We start from the raw sequence: 17,581 nt of genomic DNA, 5'->3' as shown, positions 1-17,581 counted from the left end.
CTACACATTCCCACCACATTTTCCACGCTCACCATTATATACTCAAAGTACACAGCCGTGCCACCAGCTCAGCAGAGTTTCTTTTGGCAAAACACATTCTTCCCATCGATTCTTCAACGTCCAACAGGAGAAGCACTTGGAACACCCAACCCATGGGAAACTGTGTGACACAGAGATGAGTGCTGCACTGAGTGCTGGGTGACTGCTTTGGGAACGGAATCACATCACTGCACATCCCAAAATTCACCCCGTGCACCTGGAGCTCAGTGCTCAGAACAGCACGTGCTTTGTAGACCAAAGATTTTACACCAGCAAAGAAAATGCTGCACTGTGGTGCCCAATTACGAAGACAATTATTTTTTATAAATGTTCCCAGCAGTCCGTTTACTGGTACATTATGAAATACTCTAATAAATTATTCAAGCTAATTGTCAAAAGAAATTAAAAAAACACTTTTGAGGCAGTATCTTCGCTTTAATACATTTCTTCACTTATTAATTTGCAAGATTCAGTCATTTGCAGTCCGACTTCCATCCCCCCAGAGAGCAAGTCCTTCCACAGGAGGTTTTATGTAACCCACATAGACGCACGTGGATTGGAACTGAACACGCAGTGCTGGGGCAGAAAGGAAAGCACCGTGCTGATGCAAAGCCCTCTGAAATTCTTCTGCACGAGGGCCTAAAAAACCCCGAACCAAACCATGCATGCATGAGAAAAACACATGGCTGCAAACAGCCTTCCAAGGGACTCGCAGATCTCTTCCATCTGCAGTGGATTCCGAGAGCCTGGAGCAGGCCAATTTTATCAATGAAAGGCAGCACAACCGGCTGCGATGCAGGAGGAAGCCTCTCCCTTGGAAAGGCATCATGTGATGCTCGATGCTGTAAGGTGGAAGGAAAAAGGGAATGCTTTCACTATCGAGCAGTATTTATCACCGTGCTGCTGGTGGCTCTCCCCACCCTATGTCGAACGTTGCAGGGGTTTCCCATGTGCTTGATTCTAAGCTGTGCTCGAGGGCGGACTCCAGACAGGGCAGGAGAGAGGTGATGCTCTTGGAAGAGCGACTGAACTGAAGCTGAATGCACACATCTAAAGGTCAAAAAGGAACGGAAACAGAGGGAGGGGAGAGAAGTGCAGCAGCACCAAACGCTACAGAAAAAAAATGTCTGAAAAAAATGCCGGTCCTAGCATTTAAAGAAGCACTACTGAAAAAATAGATCTAGTACTGCGGGTTTTTCGGTGCCTATCAGGAGGGTTATGACTTCTTTATTGTCTCCTAGTGAGTTACAAGAACTAAAAATAGCAGAACCAGTTCCCTCTGTTAGACGTTACTCAAAGCTGACTTGCATTTATCACCAACCTCACTGAGGAATCTGGGGATCAGGGCAAGCTACGCCAGCTCACACACAGCACTTTGGCTTCCCCTTTCCAAAGCCCAACATCTGAAGAGAGAATTGTTCAAAATAGCCATTGTGTAATTGTGAAGACTCAGCTGCTCGGAAGAGCAAAATCTGATTCCTCTCACAATCCATCCAGCCTATAAGTGACCCACAAAACAGCAGAAAGTCAACTTGTTTTTTACAACAATTTTGGAGGAATCCAGTTAAGGCTGCGGGGAGCTCAAAGAGTACAATTAAAAATAGTACAAACATGGGCAAACACGGAAGGAAGGAGAATAAACAAACCCTTGTCCAGTCCTCTGCCCTGACACAACTTAGATCACAAAATTTCTACGGCGTTCTGGAATACCACCCATGCAGGCCTGGCAGTTCCTTATGTCTTCACCTTTCCTTATTATCACCTGCTACAGTCATCAGCTGTCCCTGGCTCTGATAACACGGCCATCCCGCTAGGAAGACAATACAAAGTTCACCTCCTGCTACGGCCAGAACGTCATTGGCACAGCGCGTGTGCTGCTCAGCCTTACGGCTCTACAGCATTTCCCATCCAGGTGAATTTCTCTCACACTGAAGGGCCCACGCATCACATAAGCTGCACTTAAATCACTAAAGCTGTGACTGTCCACTCTGCACTGAACGACAATAACAGGGCGTAAGTGGAGAGCCCAAGGAATGGACTTTCTGACCATTCTTTGGTGCAACTGCCATCAAAGACAACTAGCAGATTATTTTTTTTTCTGCAGCACATTCATCTTTCTATGATCAGCTGGACCGAGATCACCAGCACAGTCCAAGCAAGAGATGAAACAGATCATTTAGTCACTCAACCACACGGGGTGCAAACCAGTCACCAAACGAGGACGAGCTCCCCGCAGCACTACCAGCAACGTGAGCCACGCCATGCAATTTCCTCTCTGTGGTTTCTTACTGCTTGTTCTCAATGCTGAAACTTCTGTTCTGTTATTTTACCACATCATCTTAAATCCAAACCATTTCTCCAAGCACAACGATGAATTATCGATCTCTGTGTATTTGTTTATTTCAATGACAGCTGCAGCCGCTTCAGTTGGAAGACGATCAATAGTGAATGGAAATCCTGTGACCACATGAACACTGCATGCCCCAGGAGTCACATATGGCTGCTGGAGCCAACTGCTTCTCGAGTCATTGAAAAATATTCAGAATCAACAAATATATTAGGCCATATCTGTTCATTTTAATGTAAATGCACGCTAACCAAACCAAACAAACCCACAAGTGAATACTGACATAATAACCAACAGAGGAAAGGTGATACCATATTTCAGATAGTTGAGCTACTTCACTTTCATTTAATACTGACGTTGTTTCTATTTTATTTCATCTCCTTTTAACTGCACATAAGAAAACATGCTCATGCTCAATTTCTTGCAACATGCAATCACTCTTTCTTCTTTTGTTTATTATAAACCTAGCGTTACAACTCTGTTCACAAAACAGTCACAAAATTAGTATTGCTCACTGGAGAAAGTTACATTATCTGTACCGTGATCTGGATATAAGCCATACATATGAGCTTATATAACCAGTTAAATTATTTGTAACAGATGCAGGCCCTAGCACTCAGCATGAATGACACTGTAGAAGCGTTGTAATGGAAGAAAGGATCAAGTAGCCCTTCAGTCACATTGCCAATCATTTTATTTAAACATCACACAAGCTAAGTACGTGGACTATCTAAACACACAGCTGGTGGAAACCACACCTAGCTGAGCTCTGACAGGCCTCACGCTTTGCTTGTATGGATAACTGCCTTTACAAAGTGCTCCAGTGAGTGCTAGCAGCTTGTCTATTACTCTAAAATACACTATCATGGAACCACAGTATGCCCCAAGTTGGAAGGGACCCACAGGGATCATCAAGTCTAACCCCTGGCTCCATGCAGGACCACTCAAAAATCTAAGCCCAATGTTTGAGGGCGCAGTCCAAACTCTCCTTGAGCTCTGGCAGCTTGGGGCCATGCCCACCACCCTCTGGCAAAGAACCTTTTCAAACATCCATTTGGACCCTCCCCTGACACAGCTCCGTGTCATTCACTGCTCTCGTTTGCACGGAGGACGTTTGCACACCCTTAGCAGCCTCAGGAACTTTACATAAGTACCCCCGCGACAGCCAGCGGTCGTTCCCCCCGGCACTGCCCCACCGCGCCGGACGCCGGGCCGGGAGCCGCGCCCGTAGCCGAGCCCATCGCCGGGAGCCGAGCCCATCGCCGGGAGCTGTCCGTTCAGCACCACGACGGGACGGGACAGCGGACCCCGGCGGGCGCCGTCCTGCACATCGCCTCTCCTGAATCTCTATCTCTTTTCAGACGAGCATCCGTCATGTGGCACGGATAAATAAGCAGTCCTACGCAAGGATACTGGCAGTCTCCCTCCCTCCAAAGCAGTACTGAAACGGACTGTCAGCCAGCAACAGCAAGAAAACAATTGATGGAACGCTTCCTCCCTTTTTGTTGCTAAAGATACAAGTAGGAGGGGGCAATCAGGCTCCTAGAACACCCTCGTTCCTACTAATTTAATCCTTCCCAGTGTGAAATGAGGACATACAGGTCATGGGTTCCCGTTGGGGGTGGAATGCTGCAGTGTTACAAAGACCAGATTACACACCAACACACAGCAGAAATACAACCAGCACCCCTTAATGAGACCCCACTTGTGAAACTCCTAAACGATCACATGCCAATCACCTGCAACACAGCACTCACAGAAAGCAAGCAGTGGGTTAATCTACCACAGCTGGGATCTCTCTCCAAAATTAAGCCCTGGCCCCTTACAGCCCCACTGTGTCTCCCCCGGCACACACTCCCCTTCCATCAGACTTTTAGGCTTCACCTCAGATCATCTGCAGCCATGGAACATCCCTTCCAGCTTCCCCACCCCCACATCAGCTGGGCAGAATTTGCACCAGAAAAAGAAGGGGGTGGGGAGGGGAAGAAGACACCCAGATTTTTCATAGAAAAACGCTTGAGAATGTGCAGTTTGCTTTCACTGGGAAGGAAAAATAAGTCTGCCCCAAATCTGTATGGTGGAAGAAAGTAAGAGCACGAAGCACAATGCCAACATTTAGGTCAGGCTGAAACCTCAAAGCCACCCCATGCATCTCCCCACAAAACTCCATCCTCCAACTTCTACCCCTCCCCTGGCAGCGGGAGCCTCGGGATGCTGAACAAGAGGAGAACAGGGAGGGTGGAGGAGGAATGTACAGCTCTGCAGCTAGGGCTGAGGGGGAAGGGATCCTGAGAACAACTCCAATTATCCTCAGTCTCTCCCTCCCCACAATGCAGACAAAGAGCACGGCCCAGAATTTGGGGCCTGGGAGAAGGGCCCCAAACCGAGGGATGGAGGAGGGAGGCCATAAGGGGGTTCCCACCGCTCCGAGCTGAGGCCGCCCCCTCCCAAAGGCCGGGACTGAGGCTGAGGAAGGGGGGAGGGGGAGGGGAGCGGCGGTGCCCCCTCCCCATAGGGCAGAGCTGGGAGAGGATGGGGCAGCGGCCGTCCTGGGGTAGGGGAAAGCTCCGGGCGCCGTGCTGGGTGGGCACGGCAGGGATCGGGGCACCCCGCAGTCCCCCCCGCTGCCAACGGGCACCGGCGGGGGCACAGCGACGGCTGCAGCGGGGAACCCCCCGCCCCTGGGACACTTCCCCCATACGAACAGGGGGAGATGGAGGGAGGGGGACGGGGAAGGGGCGACCCCCAGGAACCCCCTCCTGAGGGATCCCCCCACAAGTAAGCGGGGGGGGGAGCAGCTGGAAAATCGCTCTGCGGCAAAGCCCCCACCCAGCATGCGTGCGTGTGTTGGGGGGAGGGGGGATGGCAGGTAGAGAGCGTGCTGGCCGTGGGACACCGAGAGGTACGAAATCACGATCATTAACAAAAAATAAAATGAAATAAATAAAATAAAATACAGGCGATGCTCTCCGTAACCCCCACCCCGTAACCCCCCCCCCTCACCTCCCCCCGCCCCGGGCTGTCACTTACTGCGGCCGCCGCGCTAGCACGTCTCCCGCAAGGCGTTGCTGGACTGCGGAGGTGGGGGAGCTGCAGGAGGAACTGCGGTTGTCGCCATCTTGGTGCGCTGCCCCCCCCCCCCCCCCCCGGCGATGCGCGCTCGGCTCTTTGCAGCGGCGACGGCCGCGGAGGGAGCGTGGCAAAAATCCCGGAGTCCGCCCGGGAGCTTCCGAGCTTCCGAGCTTCCTTCCTTTCCCCCCCCCCCCCCCACCTCCGCCTCCTTCTCCTCTTCCTCCTCCTCCTCTTCCAGGCTCCCCGCTGCAGGGAGGAGGCTCCGGGGGGGGACCGGGAGGTGCTTACCGCGGGGTGCGGTGCTGGAAGAGAGCGGTTGGTGCGCGGAGTTTGGAAGCCGGCCTCCCTTTCGGCCAAGGAACGGCGCTCGGCATCGCTCCCCGCGCTGGGACTGTCGGAGTCGCTCCGCGTCGTCGCTGTTCCGGTGGAAAATAACCCCAAATGTACGAGAACCCAACCGGCCCCGAACGCCGCTGGGGACGAATGGAACGCGGCCGCTGTTCGTGCTGCAGCTGGGCTTTGTTCAGCCCAATGTTCGGCTTCGAGCTGACCCGCCCTCCGTGCGGAACTACTGAGAAATAAGTGCAAAAAGTCCAGCAGCAAAGTGTGCCGTGTGCGGCGTTGGGTTCGGCACCCATGGGTGTCCCTCCCATCGCAGGATGGAGTTCGATGGGTGAAAGGTGGTGGCAACGAGAGGAAGAGGAAAACTTTGCACCGTCCATCCAACCAACCAACCAACCAACACCTTCATGATAAGGCAGATCTTGAGGACCTCAGGCAGCCGTGCCCATCACTGATGTGTCAACAAGAACTGCTCCATGACCTCAGCCCTGGACCTGCACAGCCATCCCCTGCTTGAAGGTGCACGAATGGAAGCTGGCTCCAGGGCTGGAGTTGTTTGGGATCCATTGGGTTAAGAGGGGACTGCTGCTATGGGCAGCACTGGGCAGAGCTGGGATGTGAAGAGAGCTCTGAAGCGGCAGAAAGAGCAAAATCTATTGTTTGGAGGAAAACAAAAAGAGAAATGAGGAAAGGCAATGGAAGCAATCAAAGCTGAAGCTGTTGATGCTGGTTGAGGGCCGGACACCTCTGCTCCTCTTTGTTGCTGCAACACACGCTCAGCACAGGAGTGGATTTGCTCGCTGTCACTTTGGGAAGAAACGTGTTGGTGTAATCAGAGCACAGTTTTAGGGGAGAAATATCTTCGATCAGTCAAACTATTGGAAGACAGATGATTTTGGAGGCACAAAACCTGCAGAGAGAGCTGTGTGCAGAATGTGGCACCTAAAATTCCATTTGCTCTTCCCAGTCTCTGTTAGCAGACCTGGGGGAAGATGGAGTTTCCACTGAAAACCCCCTGTGTTTGCACTGTGATGTACTGCATGTTAATGCTGCTTGCTTCAGTGGCCAGCTCGCTGCTCCCACTGCGTGGCTTCCCAGTACAACCACCAAGCAATGGCCAAGGGAAGGCTCAGTCGGTTGACCAACAACCATGGGTACCTACGAATGGAATTTTGGGATCAGTTTTTATCACTACGTCGTTCTTGTTCTCCATAGGATTGCATCTGCATTGCAAAAAGCACAGCCTGAAGCGCCGGGTCGGGCTGCTGCTTTAGGAGAAATCCACCTTGTGGAAGTGTCCTCTCCATAAAACTGTAAATCTCTGCCCTCTGAGCAGTGAACTGAGCTGACAAGGCAACAGGACGCAGCACCGCGCTGCAGGACGCATTCATCTCACTTTGTTACCACATGGGAGCTGAATCTGCCCTCACTTCACATCGCTGGCTTTTATGGGACCGCCCCAGTGTGACATCAGGGCAGGCACAGCCCCATAAATGTCCGTCTCCCCATCCATAACGCATCACAACACACACATCCAATCTGTGTTTGCGCAGAGCTGCCGATTTCGGGACAGTTTTGGTTCCAACCGCACCTCCTTGCAGTGCTGAGGTTCTCCCTCAGGGTCTGAATTCCCAAACAGATGCCAAATAAGTGGAAATAAAACTGAGGAAACGAGGGATAAAACAATCTGCTGATGACAAATGGCTCCGAAAGAAGAGAGCATCTCCCAGACGTGGAGCTGGGATCAGTGCCCCCAGGTGGGGTACAGCAGGCACATGGGGCCACCAGAAATACTTTCTTTGAGGACGTTCTGGAGCCCCAGGGGTGTAATTGCACTTTGTGTGAGACGTCCTTAAGCATGCCTCTATAAGGAATATATAGGGCAGAGCCTTCAGAGGGTGATCAGTGATCACAAAAACAATGAAAGAAGCTCCTGACTGACACAGGGGGTCCCAGCAGAGCCTCTTACAGACCCCCCTGGGTCCAGGGCAGGAGGTTCAGCTCAACTCTGTGCAGTTACTGAGCAGTGCTCTGCTCATCCTTCTGCTGGCTCTGCCCATCAGGTCTGCCCAGCTCTGATCGACCATCAGCTCTACCCAGAGCGTTGGCCCAATCCAGGCTGAAAGGGAACACACAGAGTTCAGAAGTATTCCCAAAATACTGCTGCCTTGAGAGGCAGATACCCATAACAACTCCACGAATGATGTTGCTTGCCTGTCATCAGGCCAGTAAAGCAAACAACAGACATAAAACCCTCCCTTGGGTTCAGAGAGAACAAAACCACCCAAACTCATGCAACGCCACCAGGATAACTGTAATTCCCAATCTGAGCAGTTGCCACCTGGCACTGTGCTGACTCTTTTAAGCAGCACGTGGCTGTTCGGTGCAAATCAATGCATGCTTGATAAAGATCCTCTTTTCTTTATTTCATCACTACAGCCTCACTTCTCCCTTCCCTTTTTGTGCAGTGACCTCTGAAATGCACGCTCCGTTCCTAAGCTGTGGATAAGGATGTGTCACAGAGATAGCCCTGCAAAGCACGTGGTGTGGCTGTGCCCAGCTGACCACTGCTTGGAGCAGCTGAACAAAGTTTGGTAGTTCGGATGACTATCATTTGAACAGCTTGTTAGATGCAGACAGCCAAAGAGATTGCAATGATCGAGGAGGATGCGCTGCACCGTGAGTGCAATCCTGGTGTTGCACAAGCATGCAGTCCTCTTAGTGAGATGAGCCAATATCCAAAACCTGCAAGCTCTGGGGTTTGCTGCTGTCAGAGAGCACCATGAGACAGCAGTGCACAGAGCTGGCAGGCAAAGCACACGTGAGGGTTGGGGCGGTTGCTTCCCCTGACCAAGCTCAGAGCAGATCTGTGCTTTCTGCCTTTCATTGTGGTCCTTAATATGCAGGGAAAGCATTCCAGGAGACTTGGACGTTCACAGTTACACCTCCAATGTTGGCTGTGGGAAGCAGGAATGCTCAGCAGGGTTTGCTTTCCCGGCCCCTTTCAGGCAGTTTTGTAAGACTGCAGCTCTGTTGCTTTAAGACAGATTCTGGAGTGTGGCCAGACAGACAGACACATCCGGTTCAGGGGGAATCTGGCACCAGGAAACAGCTCCAGGGCTCCATGCACACCTGCTGCATGCAGAGCTCAGTGCAAACCCAATGCATGCAGTGCTCAGTGCAAACCCAATGCATGCACAGCTCAGTGCAAACCTGCTGCATGCAGAGCTCAGTGCAGACCCGCTGCATGCAGTGCTCAGTGCAAACCCAATGCATGCACAGCTCAGTGCAAACCTGCTGCATGCAGAGCTCAGTGCAGACCCGCTGCATGCAGAGCTCAGTGCACTCTCATTGCACGTGCGGCTCCTTGCACACACACTGCATGCACAGCTCCGTATGGATGGTGCTCAGTGCCCTCCTCCAGAGCTGCATGCAGCTCCTCATCCCGCCCCACATGTGGCCCTATGGGACTCCTTCTGTAGGATGGTTTTCCTGTATATCATGGCAAGGGTTGCACCAACCTACAACCACAAAGCCTACAAGCAGAATCGAGTCCTGTTCGACAACCTAAGACAATCTGCAGGCCCAGTAAACTTGTAGTCATCCCATAATAGCCACCTCCTTCAGTGAAAACCAAACGGGAGGCAGCCATAGAGATGACAAAGCCCAAAGCAAATACAAACCTTGCATGTGTGGCTTCTAGGAAAGGAGGTTGAGTTGCAGAACAGAAGCGTGGAAACCGGAGGGAGCATCCACAGCTCATTCAGAGCAAATAATGCTCTCCTTCTGTGGGACTGGCTTTCTGGGTAGAGCTCTTAGAGCTGTTGCACAAAAACCAGGAAAGAAGAGAGAAAACATCTTAAATAAAGGAGGATTGTGCACCCTAGGGAGATAAGAAGGGAGAGATGGAAGAAAGGGAACAGGAAATACATACAAGCAAGTGCAGAGAGCTAATGATTTCCTAATGGCAGAGAGTAACACCCAACCTTTGATGTTCCCATACATAATAGATAGAGCATCAGTGCAAGTATTTTGATTTCTGTCTTCCCATTCATTCCCCAATGGCAGCACAAGTCCTCCCTGGTGGGAATTCAGTTTATCTGGGGAACCACAGCAGTTCTCTGCCTGGTTCTCACCTGCCATATGATGCCAGTGCTGTCAGCTCAGATGGAACCCAAACCAGAGACCTACGCAGCCAGAAAGATGGACTTCCCCTTACTTTGGGAGAAGATTGGTGTTGGTTGACTCAATCAGTCTACACAGAACATACACCCAAAGGACTTCCCATTGCTCGGGTACCGCGAGGTGTGAAGGTATAACAACAGAGGTTATTCATAAAGCACTCTGACGATGCACCGCCGTGTGCTGGATTTGGGTTTTGCTTTATTGCCACTAGAGGGAGGAGGGAACTCATCGGACAGCAGGGCTGCCGGCACAAAAACAAAGTTCTCTCTCGTGGTTTGCAATGGAACGGATGGAATTCGGGAGCTGCGGTCCTTTCCCTACAGTTGGGTCACCCGAAACAAAGCAATTAAAAGCCAGCAGTTAATCCACACTGCACCCAGTGCTGCTGATTGCAACTGGAGAAGTTTGACAGAATGCAATTAGAATCAAATAGGTTATTAGCTGTTGACTGGAGCTGATAAAGCCAATAAAACCGAGCTGCACACTTTGTGCAGTGATTAATGACTTAATAAGTTGTTTCCTCTCTGGTCCATGATTCCCATCAAAGGTAACAAGAAAAGCAAAATCATTCCCTGCAAAGGAGCCCCTGTTTGTGCTGTGAAGAATTTTTGGTGCCCAAATACTGAAAACTGCTGTTGTGAGAGCCCAGTTCAGGCAGCAGACGGGTTGATCCCATCTGCAATGGGGCAGGAAACGACAAATAAGTGTGCTTCAGCTGCAGTATTCATCAAACTCCCGATTAAACATCTACAACAAACCCAGAACTCAACCCGACTTCCTTGTGCTCACAAACACAGCACTGTTCTGCTTTGAGAGATGTAACCTGAAACTGCAAACTCCACATTTGGGCACTTGCTGACACTTTGCCAGCACTGAAGCACGAGGTTGTGCTGCCCAACTGGCCGGGGTTACTTAACACTGCTGGCAGCTCCGGAGCTGGGCTGTAACTTTGGTTACACAGTTCTGGTTTTCCCTTCCCTGTGTGTGAGAGGACTTCAAATTCGCTGCTGGGCCCACAAGGCAGCGAGCTGGGAACGTTTCAGTGCAGCTCTGCCTGAGCCTGCGGGGCTGCGACAGGCAGCAGAACCAGATTTGCTTCATTTGGATTCCCTGCCCGCGATGGAGCTCACCATCCTCTTCCTCCGCGCCTGCCTGGCGCTGCTGGCCATGCCCATCTACCTGCTGTCCTTCCTGGGCATATGGGAGCCGTTCTGCAAGAAGATCTTTTTCCCTTTCTTCTTAGAGAAGCTGACTGTGATCCACAACAGGAAAACCAAGAAGCAGAAGCAGGAATTATTCCGAAATCTGCCCGACTTCGCCGGGCCGTCAGGAGAGCTGAAGCTGCTGGAGATCGGCACAGGATGCGGAGCCAACTTCCAGTTCTACCCTCCGGGCTGCAGAGTCACCTGCAGTGATGTGAACCCCAACTTCCAGCAGGGCCTTTCCAGGAGCATGAGCAAGAATCAGCACATCCACTACGAGCGCTTCCTCACGGCGGCCGGGGAGGACCTGCACCAGGTGCCCAATGGCTCCGTGGATGCTGTTGTCTGCACTTTGGTCCTCTGCTCAGTGCAGAGTGTGAGCAAAACCCTGAAGGAAGTGCAGCGCGTGCTCAGACCGGTGAGTGCTTGGAGGAGAAGTTTTAGGTTATTGCTGTAAGCAGCTATTGCAGAAGCAGAGCACAAGGGGAGAAAAAAGAGGGGAAAAGGGAAAAAGAGGAAAAGGGAAAAAGAAAGGGAAAAGGAAAGGGAAAAGGAAAAAAGGAAAAAGGAAAAGGAAGGAAAAAGAGGAAAAAGAAAGGAAAAAAAAGAAGTTTTTGAGGCTACAATCCAGACCCGGATTATAAGATAAGAGTTAGAGGCACTCGGCACTGCTGGGTGGTGCAAAGCAATGGAAACATACGGTCAAAAAATAAAAATAAAAAGGGAAAGCTGGGTTAATGTTTTGATTTTGTTGGGGTTTTTTGTTGTTGTTGTTGTTCTGTTTTTGTTTTGTTTTGCAGTAGGACGTCAGCCATTAAAATGCTATTTCCAAGCCAATACCCTGGGCTGCAAAAATCCAATGAGTTTTATTGGGGCTTTCACATTCCTCTCAGTCTGCACTGAAACAAAACAGCACGTTAGCAACTGTAGTGCAAACAAGAAGGCAACAAACTATTGCTGCAATCAAGGAGGGACCAAATAGGGGCATCCTGCACGCTTCTGAAATATGCACTTCAAGTCTGTGCTGATATTAATTCCAATCAACATCAGAAAAGCAAAGAGAGGGGAGGGAGAATGCAGTGGGGTGAGGGAGGTGGGGGTGATGGGCACCGAGCAGCGGGAGGGCAGTGTGTGTTCCTATGGCACTGAGCTGTGTTCCACCCCCAGGGAGGCGTTTTTTATTTCTTGGAGCACGTGGCCGCGAACCCTTCCAGCTGGAAGCTGTTCTGGCAGCAGGTTTGCTACCCGACGTGGAAACTCGTGTTTGATGGCTGCTGCCTGACCAGGGAGATATGGAAGGATCTGGAAGAGGCCAATTTCTCGGAGCTGAAACTGCAGCACATCAGCGTGCCGTTGCCCTGGACTCCCATTAAGCCGCACATCATTGGGTACGGCGTGAAATGACGTGGAGCTTCGTGCTGCTCACCTCCACAACTGCTGGGCATGATCAAAGGGCACAAAGAGCATCGACTAATCCTGGCCAATGAATGTAGGCAGCGTGGTTGAAAACGGTAATAAATGTTTGATTTGGATGTGAAATGGAGGAGGAAGGTCAGTTTTGTGAATATTTTTAAATTAAAAGCGCTTTGCTGGGTGTGCAATAAAGGCTTTGGAACCGTATATAGAGCCAACAGAATCATTAAGTTTGGAAAACACCTCTAAGGTACCTGGTCCAATGACCCACCTACCAACAATACTGTCCCCAAATACGTGGGCATGGTGGGACCCCCACACCACCAAAAAAGCAGAACAGCAAAGCTTGACAGACAAAACAAAGACATGAACCCCCTCCATCTGCACCTGGAAGTGCCCCCCGCTCCCCACTGAGGTCCCAGGCCCATGCTGAGAGCAGCACTGGCATTCACGTCCTTCTCCCTGCACTTTGAAGGCTCTCTGGCCTTATCAGACCAACGCAGAACCTCTGACACACAATCTTTGCTCAACAGAGAGTTATTTATTTGCAAAGAAAGAATGCTGGGAGGGTAACACCCAACACCCATCGCCACTCTCACTGCTTGGCTGCCTGCCTGCCCTTGTGTGGCCCTCAGTTATAACGCAGCTCGCCAGCAAAGCATTAAAAGCCTTGTGCTTAACACACTCAGGGATTTCTTTAAGGTGCCCTATGGGTGCCTCAGCCCCATTAGTGGTCATCAGAAGCTGTTGGTGGCCGTTGGTGGCCCTGCAGCCATCTTGTGCCCCTGAAGGAGGATGCAGCCCCAGCTGCCCACCTCCTCCGTGCTGCTGTTGTGGATCCTGGCCAGCACCATGCCCGCTGTGGTGGCACCGTGGATGTCCGTGGAGGTCTTTGTTGGTATTGATGGGATGGAGGTGGCCAACGGGCGGTTTGGGGGAGCAGTGGGAGGTGGTGGGAGTTGGGGCTGGGCTGATTGCTGTGCAGCTTCCACACAAAACTCCACGTAAAAACTTTGTCCCCAAACCTGATGAATTCACAAAGCTGCAGTGGCTGGGACACCGTCACTGATGTGCACAGTGAACCTGAAGGCAAGAAATACGCCTGCAACCGGGTAAAATGCGCTTCATGTGGAATGAAACACCCACATTTTCTCTCCAGAATCAGCACTCCAACTCCAAACATTAAAAAAAAAACACACAGCAAGTAACACAGCAGATGGAAAAAACACCACCAGCACCGCCAGCAAACACTGCAGCCAATGCACCAAAGGCTGCATTCGAGCCCCACAACCAACTTCGTTCTGTTCTGCAGAGTGCGGACGGCGGCCGCTCATGGATGGCAGCTCGGGATCCAGGATTGTGGGCGGCCACGACGTCCCATTGGGAGCGTGCCCGTGGGCCGTCAGCCTCCAGGTTCACCTGGTGGGGGTGGAATTTGCCCACGTGTGCGGCGGAGCTTTGGTCAGTGAGAACTCGGTGCTCACCGCCGGTCACTGCACGACGGGGCGGATGTGGGTATCAGCTGCTTTTTGTGTATGTATAGGGAAGGTGTAGCAGATGTGCAGATCGTTACTGTGGGAGCCTTTAAACAAAGTGCCAATGAACGGGACGTGGGGTGGGCAGAGCTCTGCTGATGCAGAACCCATCTGCAGCCCCACGGGTGGCACTGAACGCGCTGCTCGGCTCAGTCCTTTTGGGCCCAGGTTACATCTCTGTTGGGCTGGGGGCTTTCTTTTTGCTTTGCCTATCTTTTTTTTCCCCATGAGCTTTTGGTTTTTCAACAGACCTTTCTAAATAAGCAAAGCAAAGCTTTACCACCCTTTCTAAACAAGCAAAGCTCACCGCAAAAAGAAAATGTTGCAATACTCAGCTGAGAAACACAACAACTCTGTAGTGCTCCATTGTGTTCCCCCCATTCCATTCCCATTTCTTTTTTCCTGCTTAACAAGCAACAAATTCGACACAACTCCTTTTCCTTGACAACATGGGCACAAACCTTTTCAGAAGAGGCTTTTTAACTGCGCCCAAAGCTGCATTTTGGCCGTCCCAACACCGTAGTTGTTAACACAGTTGCAAAATCTACACAGAAGTTTTTGCAAGCTCATGCTGACTGCGTTCTCCCTTAGGGACCCGTATTATTGGAGAGCTGTGCTGGGCACAAATAGCCTTTGGAAACACAGCAAACATGCAGCAAAAAGAAGCATCACCCACATCTCCGTGCACCCCGAATTCAACAGAGAGACGTTTGAAAACGACATCGCGTTGTTTAAACTTCATTCTGCTGTGCACTACAGCGATTACATCCAACCCATCTGCTTACCCCCTGCACACCCTCAGCTGTACCCCAACAACGAGCCAAGGTGCTTTATCAGCGGCTGGGGACGCATAGCAGAAAAAGGTAAACGTTTGTTGATACGCCATCAGCTCCGGTGCTGATGTGAGGTTTCAGTCCTTTGGGTTCTCTGTGTTTGCTCGGGTTGTGCTCTCACCCCATAGCATCATTTCATCCTTTTGCAGCTGACGATCTGCTCTCAGTGCTTTTGCCATTGAAAGCAGATTAAGGTTGCCCAGGTGCAACTGAAGGCATCCATGCGTGGCCTTCCTGCTGAGGATAATGCAAATAAAGGAAAAGAAACACAGCTTTCAGGGTCACGATACGCTTAAGAGCTCTTCTAAAAGAGCTCCTCTCAAAGAGCTTTTATCTCGAAAAATAACAGCTCTCACAAAGTGCCCTCTCAGCTCAGAGGTCCCACTTGGTTTCAGGAGTGGCTGCTCTCCCTCAAATTCCATTTCACCACAATGAGAGCAGGTGATGCAACCCCAGCTGGCACCGTGCACAGAGGGGGTTTGGAGGAGAGCTGAAGGCTGTGTCATGGTGAGTACAGCACCTGTGGCATTTCCAGCAAGGCTAACGAGCCACGCTGTGCCATGGGAAGGCAGACCTCTATGCTAACACACATCTGAGCACGTACACAGATACCTTTAAGTTGACAAAACAGGAAAAGGACACCACAGCAAGAACTGCTACACACAGCAGCAGCAATGCCTGACTTTTCTATCTGCTGTCTTCCACTAAAGGCAAAACTTCGTCTGTGCTGCAAGAGGCTGAAGTGGAAATCATTCCTTCTCATGTCTGTAACGGCTCTGATGCATATGGAGGTCTGATCAATGCCAACATGATCTGTGCTGGCTCTCCATCAGGAGGCGTTGATTCGTGCCAGGTAAAATCCTCCCCCCATAAAAAACATGGAGGGCATCCTGGTGACCACTGTTCATAGCATCGTTAATTAAAATGGCACAAATGCTGGAATGAAAATAGATCCGACTGGGAAAGAGGCATCACAAATAGAAAGAGAGGTGAAACCCCACATCTCAGAAGCACAAAGAGCTCAGCTGAGCTAACAGGACGAACACCATCGTGGTATGCAGGTGTCACAGAGATCATGCACTGCTGAAACACGTGTGCACACACAGTGTATGCACGCAGTGTGTGCACCACGATGCATCCTGCGTGGTTTTGTGCTTTTGAAAAGGCAACACCAGCACCGGGCGCTCAGCAGCAAGAGCTGCATTTAAATGCTGAGCACTCAGTATCTCTCTCTCAGAAGCAACAGTTCTCAGGTCAGGAGCCCTGTGCTAAAATTGAGGCATCAGCTGGGATGCGGAGCCATTTATAATTAAAAAACAATGCATTCCTAAGTGTGTCATTAGTCTGATAGACTTCCTGCTTCCCTCAGCTCTTTTTCTCTAAGCAAGTGATTTGGCACAGATTCAGGCTGTGTTTTCATCGTTGTGTTTCCTGGTTATTGCAGACATACATTGTCAGAATGTGTCCTCTGCACAAAGCTGTGTGGACAGGACTCAGAATGCAAAGTCAGAGAGTATTTCTGACCCTACACAGCTCCATGCTGCTTCCAGTAACTCATTAAAATAAGTGGATTCATTACCGGTGCTTCTAAATCGTTTCCTGGAGAGGAATATAGTCACTAATTTCTGTTATTGTTTATTTATAGGGAGACAGTGGAGGGCCTTTGGCGTGCCACCACCCCACAGACAACAAATACTACGTGATGGGGATCACCAGCTTCGGGCTCGGCTGCGGCCATCCCAGATTCCCTGGGATCTACGTCCGATTGGCTCCATACAGAAGGTGGATCAAATCCCAACTTCTGCTGAGCAGCACAGCCACAGCTCCTGCCAGCACTGCCCTTCCCCTGACTGCCATAGGGATGGTGCTCCTGCACACTTCCTAAAGCAGCATCAGCACAGCACAGCTCGGCTGGTCCGTTCAGCTCATGTTCCACAACAGGTCTTGGAGCAATAGGACGTATTGTGTGCATCCAATCTGCATGTGTAAACAAGACTTTAAAAAAATCTGGAGTTGAGTCATTTCTTGTAAATGTAGGAACTACAGCAGGGTAATAAATAGTTCATACGCACATCCAGCAGTATTTTTTAAGGATGTGAGGTTTCAAACTGTGATAACCTCCCATCTTTTCTGAGGTTACATGAATTCATTACATTAAAACTCATTAGTGTATGTCACAATGATAACACAGCGATGATAACGTGATTATCAATTGTGTTTGTCAGAAGGAAGCAGTGAATTAACATCTCACCACTTTATGCACTGTGTTCTACTTAAACTCACTTCAAGGAATGCTGCAGTGTGTCTCACTGAACATCTTGGCATTCTTACAACAAAACACAATTTCCTTGAGATAAATCGGTGGCTTTCTCTTGTGAAAAGCTTCTCCCATGGACCTGCATGGAGACTGTAAATGTGAGAGTGTTAGCTTGGTGAGAGCAATCCTAAAAGTGTGAAATCTAACATTAAAAACACCAGTGCTCCCAAATGTGTGCAGTGTATTACCATCTTTTCTGCTTTCTGCTTTACTACCAACAGGAGAAGAAATGGTAATGACCTCGACCCTAATAATGAAAATGAGTACAGGAACTGCACCAGCTGGAAATGTTCTTC

At 50.4% G+C, this 17,581-nt stretch overlaps 3 protein-coding genes across 3 annotated transcripts in view; 2 read left to right on the top strand and 1 right to left on the bottom strand.

Annotated features, from left to right (window-relative positions):
• The window catches only part of SCN8A (sodium voltage-gated channel alpha subunit 8), a 50,434-nt gene extending 44,890 nt beyond the window's left edge, over nt 1-5,544 (bottom strand). The window contains exon 1 of the mRNA XM_090128228.1: nt 5,417-5,544. The gene's annotated coding sequence lies outside the window, so the exon portion shown is untranslated. The remainder of the gene's footprint in view (nt 1-5,416) is intronic.
• A 5,402-nt stretch (nt 5,545-10,946) lies between these two features.
• TMT1A (thiol methyltransferase 1A) lies at nt 10,947-12,726 on the top strand. The gene is made up of 2 exons (XM_031609833.2): nt 10,947-11,605; nt 12,355-12,726. The coding sequence occupies exons 1-2, from the start codon at nt 11,105-11,107 to the stop codon at nt 12,589-12,591; spliced, it is 738 nt and encodes a 245-aa protein (XP_031465693.1). The 5' UTR covers nt 10,947-11,104; the 3' UTR covers nt 12,592-12,726.
• A 509-nt stretch (nt 12,727-13,235) lies between these two features.
• Nucleotides 13,236-17,465, top strand: TMPRSS12 (transmembrane serine protease 12). Its single transcript, XM_031609828.2, has 5 exons — nt 13,236-13,498; nt 13,913-14,111; nt 14,727-14,998; nt 15,679-15,821; nt 16,614-17,465. The coding sequence occupies exons 1-5, from the start codon at nt 13,396-13,398 to the stop codon at nt 16,851-16,853; spliced, it is 957 nt and encodes a 318-aa protein (XP_031465688.2). The 5' UTR covers nt 13,236-13,395; the 3' UTR covers nt 16,854-17,465.
• The last annotated feature ends 116 nt before the right edge of the window (nt 17,466-17,581 follow it).

This window comes from Phasianus colchicus, chromosome 33, assembly GCF_987193195.1.
Source record: "Phasianus colchicus chromosome 33, bPhaCol1.hap1.1, whole genome shotgun sequence".
NCBI lineage: Eukaryota > Metazoa > Chordata > Aves > Galliformes > Phasianidae > Phasianus > Phasianus colchicus.
Note: the sequence above shows the minus strand (reverse complement) of the source record. Positions and strands in the feature narration are given on the sequence as shown.